At 33.8% G+C, this 10,173-nt stretch overlaps 2 protein-coding genes across 2 annotated transcripts in view; both read left to right on the forward strand.

Moving 5' to 3' along the window:
* The window catches only part of LOC128170381 (guanine deaminase-like), a 10,520-nt gene extending 5,184 nt beyond the window's left edge, over nucleotides 1-5,336 (forward strand). Inside the window, exons 4-13 of the mRNA XM_052836157.1 lie at nucleotides 202-289; nucleotides 381-486; nucleotides 729-756; nucleotides 1,321-1,428; nucleotides 1,617-1,724; nucleotides 1,895-1,992; nucleotides 2,083-2,150; nucleotides 2,919-3,065; nucleotides 3,671-3,817; nucleotides 4,310-5,336. Coding sequence (XP_052692117.1) covers nucleotides 202-289; nucleotides 381-486; nucleotides 729-756; nucleotides 1,321-1,428; nucleotides 1,617-1,724; nucleotides 1,895-1,992; nucleotides 2,083-2,150; nucleotides 2,919-3,065; nucleotides 3,671-3,817; nucleotides 4,310-4,395 — 984 coding nt within the window. The 3' untranslated portion in view covers nucleotides 4,396-5,336. The remainder of the gene's footprint in view (nucleotides 1-201; nucleotides 290-380; nucleotides 487-728; nucleotides 757-1,320; nucleotides 1,429-1,616; nucleotides 1,725-1,894; nucleotides 1,993-2,082; nucleotides 2,151-2,918; nucleotides 3,066-3,670; nucleotides 3,818-4,309) is intronic.
* Nucleotides 5,337-5,844: 508 nt separating this feature from the next.
* Nucleotides 5,845-8,078, forward strand: LOC128170392 (uncharacterized protein YwbO-like). Its single transcript, XM_052836166.1, has 5 exons — nucleotides 5,845-5,891; nucleotides 6,029-6,374; nucleotides 6,603-6,762; nucleotides 6,948-7,110; nucleotides 7,372-8,078. Exons 2-5 carry the CDS (start codon nucleotides 6,163-6,165, stop codon nucleotides 7,494-7,496), a joined length of 660 nt encoding a protein of 219 aa, XP_052692126.1. The 5' UTR covers nucleotides 5,845-5,891; nucleotides 6,029-6,162; the 3' UTR covers nucleotides 7,497-8,078.
* Nucleotides 8,079-10,173: the final 2,095 nt, after the last annotated feature.

Genomic DNA, 10,173 nt, shown 5'->3' on the forward strand with positions numbered 1-10,173 from the left:
TAGTTTATGCCACAGCATAAAAGTCGTATCGTAAGAATCGTTGCTTAGAATTAATCACACTATACAGTGTATGTCTTCCAACGACGACCTTGGTTAATCAAATTAAATGTATACATTGTAGGTCCAGTTCATTACTATTCTATCATTAATTAAGTCAATGTCATTTGGTGATTTATTAATACAATTTGATACCCTTTACAGAGGCGAACGTTAGAGAACGGTACGACTACTGCCAGTTATTATGGGACTATTCATATCGACGCCTGTCTGGCACTGTGTGATATCATAGGTATAACAAGGAGTCAATTTCCTATTGTAATTTAATGTATGAAAGATAGACTATGAATTAGTACATGTTTATTTATTATAATCTCTTTTAGAGGAGAATGGTCAACGAGCGTTGGTGGGAAAAGTGAACATGAATGCCAACTCCCCCGACTACTACATAGAGGAGTCGGTGGACGTGTCCGTGTCGGAAACAAAGAAGTAGGTATTGTTGGCATTTGGGCGATTCTTGCCTTCTGATAAGTTTATTTAAAAACTGCAGATTTTCGAGGAAATGTGTTGACGGACATAACAGCTAAATGTCCGTTATTGCAAAAAACCCACACTGTCTTGCAAATGATTTCACTCTTAAACTATTATTTTACTTATTTCATACATGTAGCTCAATAACAAACTTGCAACAAGTGTGATATTTGATGTCTTTTGACCCCTTGACCTTTCAGGTTTGTTGACGAAGTCTTACAGAAAAAGGTAAATATTTCTCTTTGAAAACCAAAATGAATACTAGTAGCCTTCTCCCTTTGAATTGGTTAAATAAGCGCTCGTAATACAGTATTATTCCTGGCTACATGTGATTCGAGAATCGACTAATTGTGGATTGTGGTAGTACAGTGTAGGTCCAACAAATATTCCTTTTAAAAGAATGATCGACATGTGATATCAGTTGTCAGCATGAACTGTTTTAATGTTATAACAAGCAAAAATACAATATGCAAATACAATTCGACCTAAATGTCTCTGTTTTACAAAAAGTAACAGTATCCATATCGCAACAAATTTTTTTTCAATTTGAAATTTATAGCTTATATGAAAAACATACAGAATTATATAATTTGAATTAACATCTGGGTTTTTTTTTGTTGGACTTAAAAAAAAAATAAGAGCGATATCGAAGAATACTTAAAAGGGTATAACGTTTAACAGAAAATTATAAAATTACATATGTTAGCAGTTTGAATGCAATGGAATAGGATGATCCATCATCATGATCAGTTTTTGTATAAGAATACTAACAGCCATTCCTTTCTCCCTCAGTACCCCCGGGTTTTGCCCATTATCACCCCACGGTTCGCCATCAGCTGTAGTCAGCAGTTAATGGACGCGCTAGGTCTACTTGCCATCGAGAAAGATCTACATGTTCAGGTATGTACAGACGGTTATTATATAAAGCAACATTTAGAATTTTTATCACTAATGTATGTGTCAAAGTTTTGAATTTCTCTATTATACAAATGTATTTATTTTTAAAAAAAAAATTAAAAGAGTTGAAAAAAAAACGTTGAGTCAGTCGAGGGTGATTTATTTAATTAGACGTTGGGGGTTTTCTTTAGACACACATCTCTGAGACCGAGGACGAATGTGAGATGGTGGGTAAACTGTACCCGGAGTGTGAGGACTACCTGGACGTATACGACAAGGCCGGGCTAATCCGAAACAAGGTCTCTCTCTCTCTCTCTCTCTCTCTCTCTCTCTCTCTCTCTCTCTCTCTCTCTCTCTCTCTCTCTCTCTCTCTGATAAAAGAGTGTCGCCGGAGAAGTTGCCAATGCTTTATTATTGATTAAGCGTATGAAACACAATTAACCACTTTGTTCCAATTTTTTGTCACCAGACTGTACTAGGCCATGGTATCTACTTGTCTGACAAGGAGAGAAAGAAGATCAAACAGAAAGGCGCCTCCATTTCTCACTGCCCAAACTCCAATTTGTCGTGAGTTGTCTGTGCATTATAAATGAATTGTCCTTGGCCTCATTATCTGAATTTATGTCATAGATATGAAGGCCCTTGATTTTTTTGTAGCATACGGAGTGGCATCTTTAACGCCCGACAATGTCTTTCAGAAGGGATCAAAGTAGGACTCGGCACAGGTGCGTCATATTGTGATAAGAGAAATATGTACAGGTACTAAAGTTTGGGGTCTCCTTGTGTGCAAAGTGATTACAAGAAGTTAGTTACACAAACGACAGTTTATTTTTTGATGATTTCCGAAAATAAACGCAAACTCTATACCCAGGATCACCAACCCGTACACATGTGTAGAAAGACATGATCGGTACCATATTTTGATGACGTTTCTCGCACTTCTCCATATGTACATGTATATACATGTAACTAATAGAAGACATGTTGGTGACACAATATCAAAAACACTGTTTTTGCATGTAAATATCCATTTTCCATAGTACAGATTCACCGATACATTTATTTAAGGAGTACGAAATCAATCTGAGTTTTGACTGTGAGGTGATCACTATAGTCGGGGTGTGGTCATATCCAATAAAGCGCTAATGGCTTAATGATAAATTTGATCAAACCTGACCGTATTGATTACCTCATAATGATCAAGGAAAGATTTCTTATTCCGTATAGTTAAATAATTTTCAGTAATTGTAGGAATAAATATTAAATTAGTGACATCTTTGTGTTATTACATTTCGTATAATGATGCAAACCCCACTTGCACCCCAGCGGTACGTCATTTGCGTCATTTAATTTAGTGAATTACGTTTAGTGTTACATTTATTACAGAAAATGTCACTAGAAAATGTAAATATAATGCCATATTTTCAATTTTGAATTAGCCTTCTTATTTTTAGTATTCTAAATATTTTGATGATTAAGGTTATTTTCCTTAGACGTGTCGGGTGGATACAGCCCCTCTATGATGGACGCTATGAGGACCGCTATACACGTGTCCAACATGTTGACCATCAAGGACCGCACCCACAAACCTATCACCCACAGGGAAGTGTTCATGATGGCCACTTACGGCGGAAGTCAAGGTAAGTTCAGGTGATCCAATTATTACACCTGTTCATTTCTGGTCATGAAAATTACCGTTGTTTAGCATCAATTCGTTTCTGAAAGTTTGGACTTGCATATCATCATTGGATATACGAATATGAGGATTCCAAAATCGTGTTGGTTCACATTACAGACACTCGTTTCTGAAATAAAAGTTCATCTACCCCTTTGTCTAATATCAGAACCAAGTCTCTTTGTCTCGTCTTCTCATTCTTTACTTAATTATCTAAAACTTGTATGCATCTATAACTTGACTGATTATACAAGAAGCATTCGTGCAAAAATTGAATTTATGCTGCATTTGATTTAAGCGATTCCTTGTTTTTGATTACAATTGGTTGTTATATTTAGCTAAGGATATATGCATACTATTTTAGTATTTGGATTGATTATCAGTCCACCCAATCGTGGCTTACACGTTACTAGAAATAATAATGTAGCTTTGTGCCGAGACAAGTTAGCACTCTTATCAGGTTTGGTTTTAACAATAAAACAGTCTAACTGCTTACCAGGATTAAAAAGCATATTTTTAAAGTTGTTTAAGTGAGCCAGTAAATTTCTGTGACACGCCCTGTCTTTCCAGCCCTAGCTATAGACCATCTGGTGGGTAACTTTGAGGTGGGTAAGGAGTTTGACGCCCTGCTGGTGTCTCTGGACTGTCCCGGCTCTCAGGTGGACATCTTTGATGACGACACCCCAGAGGATCTCGTGCAGAAATTCATTTTCCTGGGTAAGGATTATAGATATAAATGTAAAAGAACTGTATGAATATCATAGTATTTAGAGCGAATGACTTTTGAATATTGGATCAAAACAGATTGCCAGGTGCTGATACGTTTTGATTTAAAAAAAAAACCCCAAAAACAACAGCATCGAACACGTCGATAGGTGGTTCACAACTTAAAATTCCGAAACTAACTTTTATAAAATTCAAAAGAAATTTAAATTGTACAAGAACTTAAATGCACATTTATTCAGCATGCATTATTTGCAAGCACAATTTGAAAGATATTGCTATCCAACATTACAGTTTTATATACCTGAAAGTTATTTTTCCTTAACAGTGACATATATATGTACTTTGATCATCTTCTTTGGTGAAAATTGTATTACATTGGACTCAGACGACATGATGAAATACAATATGTAGTATACGTGTTTTATTAAAAATATTACATGTAATGTATCCATTGAAAATAAGGGTCTTTTCTTTTTTCCTCAGGTGATAACAGAAATATACAAAAGGTGTTCGTAAACGGAGAAGATGTTCTACAACGAAAGGTGCCAGATGTATGTCCGAAAGCTTAATAAAATAGATATTCGATAGGACCTTTAAACATTTCTAAACATGCTACGAGTGTAGGTTAAATAATCATGGTCTGATAATACATAGTAAAACAGGTAACTGAATGATAATTATGATTCTAAAAATTATGATTTTTTTTATGACAAACCATGGATTTAAAAAAAAAAATATTTATATATTTCATTTTTTTTGCGATGCCAAAATGAATAACTCGCCTGTTTTGATTATTTCTAATTTAAAGTATAACGTGTATTAAATTTATGATTTCTTACCTGGTTTTTTTTTTTCATCGAATGAGTTGAATGTGAAAAATTTGTTGCTTGTGTAGATATGTATATGATAGAGACATTTTTCATGCTGTGCATAATCGTTTTATGAATAATCTCAGTGTTGTTTAACAGTTTTCTAATTTTAGAGAGCTTTACATTTTTTATGATGGTTTTTTTATTTATTTAGTGTCAGAAAGGATAGCTTCCATATTGTGATATAGAAGATGTTTTAATTACTCTACTTAATTATTAAAATGCAGAATATTTTCTGTCTTTATTCGCCAAAATTTAAGATGAAGCTATCATATGTAAATATGGTAATCTTGACATTGTACATTAAAATTATGATTTAGATTTTTCATTTCATTGTTTAAAAGAAAGTTATTAAATTACTCAGACCTTCAATATATTTTGGACATATTAACATATACGGTTTGTTTTCATGACTACCGGTACATACATGTATATTCATTAATGCATGAGTTATATAACGAGAACATATTTACATGTATATTAACAGAATAAAATGACAATACGGTGTGTAAGATACAAATGTAATTTAGTGATCCAGGCATCTTGTTGTTCAATATATTTTAAAAAGTTTATGATAATAATGCAATCAGCATTATGAAAATTGTGTTAACGTTGTATTTTGAAATAAATTTATCAAACCAGTTGTGTATTGCTTGAATTGTTTGAGCATGTGAATGTTGATCATGCATATGCTTTTATTTGAATTTTATTGTCAATTCATATCAACCTGTAGACATGACATTGTATATATCTTCGGTAGTTTGTAACGCAGGGTGCAGTGTAAAGCTTGCATTTTCAACCAGGAAAAGTCGCCTTCAATGGTGAATTATCACAAGTGAAAGTATATTTTGCACTTCTTATAGTTGTTAATGAATTGTTTCGGGAAGTAATAACACATTACTTGGATCACAATATAGGCTTACTTAGGAGTATTATTTTTTTTTTGTCATGATTATTATTTTATAAACTTTCCAAAAATTATAAAGCTGCAACTTTTTACTTACTGACATTGTTAAGACCTCGTGTTACTATATAAAAGGTTCGATATATGAATAACAGAATATGAACTAACTTACAAAAAATCGTGGGACATAGCATGGTCGCATTTGCAAAACTTTCCGGGATTAATACATTGTATCATTATTCATTTTGGATTTTACATGGCGGTACAATATTCCGATGTAAACAAGGAGAAAGTAAGTAGGGCAACTTAGGAAGTTTAGTTTATTTTAATGACAATTTTTAGTAATTTTGTCATTTTTGGTGTGTATTTTGAATTAAATTATTTATTTTACATACATTGCTTTGAATCTTCAATTTTGTCATAATGCAGTCCTGTGAACAAACGAAGAAACCGATTTCAAAGTGAAAGAGCAGGATCTAGAACAATCACCTGATCACGTACATGTAATTGTGGCTTATCAGCGTCTCATTTCCTTGTACCTTTCCGGTCGAGGAATTGCTAATATGGCCTCAAAACAGCAGATAAATATCGATGTGGTAAGCGATGTCATCTGACCCTGGTGTTGGGTTGGGAAGAGGAAGATGGAACTCGCCATGGATTCCGTGAAGGACAAGTATGATTTCCATGTGCGATGGGAGCCGTTTTTCCTCAAACCCAACACCCCACCCGAAGGAATCCCTAAACCAGCTGCGTACACGGACCCAAATAATCCAAGGTAAATTGCAAGAGCCTTTTCAACGCATTTCTTGTTGACAATTTATACTGCTCTGTTCGAGCCTAGTTTAGTCATTCCACTAAAATAAATTAACCTTATCACTCTTAATAGAGTGAATAAATGTTGAATGGTTTACATTGTTACTTGTATATTGCTGAAAGGTCTTTTATAATTTACTATTATGTTTTGTGCAATAATGCATTGTGATTCATATCTACATTGTAACAGGGTGGCAGCCTTGATTCAGAGTGGGGCAGAGATCGGATTGCAGTTCACCAACAAATGTCCTGTATTCCCTAACACCCTGAAGGCACATGCATTGATGGAATATTCCAAAGAAGTAGAAAATGGACAAAAACAAAATGACGTTGCAGAAAAACTTTTCAAGGTTAATACTGAAGCTTCTTTTTCAATTAAATTACATTAAATTACATGTATAATCATTCCATAGATGCTGATGGAAATTTCATCCTGCAGCTTTTTGCCCCAATACTATATTGTACATGTGAATTTGTTTATTTCACTCTTAAAATAACAATCACATTTTCAATGCTGTTACATGTGCTTTTTCAGAAGTATTTCACAGATGGGGAAAAGCTAGCTGATGAGACTTTGCTGGAAGTAGTCAGTGATGCGGGTCTGAGTAAGGACAGCTTCCTGGATTATGTCACTAATCCTGATAATCTAGAGAAAGTGGTCACTAAGGCAGCCAGGTGGTCAGCCATGGGAATCTCAGGTAAAACACAGTAACTTGTTTTATTTCAAAGAATATAATTAAAAATGGCTTTACAGTACATATCAACCACACTAAAGCATTAATGCTGGAAACTTTTCTTTCATTAAGTCGAAATTTCATATAGGACAATTAATCTTCAATTTATATACTGATCAGATATACTTTCGGAGTGAAAGATAATATTGTCTAATCGTAATACATACACTCTATGTGCATGATTTAGATTAAACAATACCAGAGTGACATTTGAAAATTCTGCAGGTGTACCAACATTTTACATGAATGGACAAAAGATGTTCTCAGGAGCTCAGGATCCGCACACCTTCACGAAAATGTTTGAAGTGGCAGCGACCAGATTCCCACTTCAACCCGAAAGCAAGAATTAGAGCTACTAAAGGTGTAAAGTAGAGAGTAACAGATTGATCACGGTTCCACCAGGTGTGAAACAGAAAGGTGTAGTGAACAGGTGAACAGGACGGTTTGATGTTCTATGCCTACATTTTTTAATTAATATGAGACATTCATTGCTAGGAGCAGGTACACCCTGTATACATGTATACATGTAGTACAAAATATAAATTATATGTAACTTTAGAACAGCTTTCAGTTAAAGGTACCAAATAAAGAACAGTTTAGTATTTGTTTTTTTTTGTGAACCAATGAAAATTTTCATGGAAAAAAAATTTGAAACCAGGAAATTGGATATGAATACTTTCACTACCAACAATCACTAGACTGTTCTTTGTTTTTATTGTTAGAGTTAATCTGTTTTATATTCTGTCTCTCTCTTATACAAGAAATAAAACTGGATTTAATGATTAAAGTTTCTTGAACGTAGTATGTGATTTTCGTTATTTGATCACATGATCAGATTTCAATTGGATTCCAATTTACAAGTTGAAAATGTGATTACAATTTTTGTTGGTGCTACAACTCCAAACTACAATAAAGAAATATATTCAAAACTACAGGTTGTCTTTCTTACATACATTTTGCTAGTAAAATAGACTATTATTGGTGTATATTCTAATGAAAGAAAATTTCAAGTTTGCTCAAGAGACTGGTTACTATTTACCATTTATGTGTGTGTGTGTGTTGGGGGGGGGGGGTATCCAATGCTACATTAACGTAGGAATAAATCCATAGAAAAGAATATTGTAAAGAAAACTGATAGTATAATTACGTATGATATAGAACCAACTTTGATTTTTTTATACCTTTATCGCCTTTAAAGCAGAGAGGGGGACATTATTTCGGAGTTATTTATGTTTAATTTTACAAACAAACAAAAAAAAAACCAAAATTCAGATTAGGATGGAGGCATTGATTTTTTAAATAGTGATTAGAGCCTGCTGTTTTACATCTTCGATAGCCAAAGGTTTTCGGTCCACTTTGCTCCCCATTATTCTATATTCAGTTTTTAAAATATTTAACAAACGATAAAAAAATATTGCATCAAATTTTGGTGGTATCGAACCCATAACATAAAAACCGCATATATATATAAGGTTAGTTTATGTCAGGTGCTTTAACCACTAAGCTATTTCAGACACAATAAAGTGCTCTGCTTAAATACTATGTGTGACTTTGGCCACGAATTTACGAACTTGTACATATATGATTTTTTCAAAACGTTCAATTGTTGGGACACAAAATGATATTTCTAATGTGTAGTGGGTCATCTCTCCACATTTTTGTTGACTGAGTCGCTTTTTTCTCCATTAGACTTTATTTAGATCATGAGAAAAATATGGAGCAAAGACCCACATTATGAAAGAAAATGCCTTGAAGTTAAAAAAAAAATGACACTAATTGCAGGTTTTGATACGTTTACGCCTGTTTGAGTCAACATACTCCAAGTATTGAACATATTTAAAGGTTACAAATCAATGATATGTTAAATATATTACACGTAAATTGTTTTAAATGATTTTTTAAAAAATATATCGGATTTATTTATTAATATTTTAATTTTTCAGTAGCTTGTCCGACCGTGTATGGGCATTTTACACGCCTTATCCACCCATCTTCTTATGATATGAACAAATTATACATGTATCTTCGATCATGTGCACTTATATTTATGGCATGATTTCCTTTTTTAATCTATAACTGAATTCATGTCCCTTAATACTTTGTTTGTTTGAGGGTGGTGTCTCACAAGGTAAAACAAATTGTAATTATAGTGGGTGGGTGTGATTATGCATACCCACCCAGAAACGTTGACACAGAATGAGGACAGGCTAGATGTGCCACACAGACTCACTGTGATGTGTAGGATAGTCGACCAGTCCACTCACTTTCTCTACACATTGTAAACAAATGGAATGTAGGCAATCTAGCCAGTAATAGAGACGGGTGTGTGTAATTTCCTCAGAAGTGTTCAGACATAGCAAACATTTCAGACATTCCTTTATTTTTCTTTGAGTCCAGAATCGGCTCTCCTTGTTACTTCATGTTGCCGACGGAGGAATAGGAGAGAAAAAAGAACGATGTACAATTGTGTCGTTTTGAACTTTATTGTTTTCTATCACACAGACACATCGTATCAATTTTTCAAAATATATATATTTTTTTTTGGGGGGGGGGGGGTGCTAGGAAAATCTTGACATAAATAACCCTAAAATTACATACCCCTAAAATTATGAACCCCTACAAATGAGTAAACTAAAAATATATTAAATCGAGAAATAAAAAAATGAGATGACGTCGTAGTTATCGTTTCTTCCTTCTTATATCAGTCTATCGCAGAGGGAAGCGGTTGACATCATTTTTGTGAAAATATATAGGAAAAGAGTCCATGCCCAAAACGTAGAATAGTGGGACCCTCATGTCCACTCACATTCTTTATGCCTAATACACAAAGTTTACGTATATACCTATAACAGTTCATATAATAGACATTTGTAACAAAGTATTTTTTAAATAAAAGAAAAGAAACCTGTCATTTGATGTATCTTGACAGTACGAAGTCTACACACGTAACAACACCCTTCCCCCCAATTTAAAGAAGGAATTTGTTTTTTATTATATAAATAAATTATCGCTTACCATATTGCGTCC

The sequence above is a fragment of the Crassostrea angulata genome, chromosome 1 (genome assembly GCF_025612915.1).
Source record: "Crassostrea angulata isolate pt1a10 chromosome 1, ASM2561291v2, whole genome shotgun sequence".
Classification (NCBI taxonomy): domain Eukaryota; kingdom Metazoa; phylum Mollusca; class Bivalvia; order Ostreida; family Ostreidae; genus Magallana; species Magallana angulata.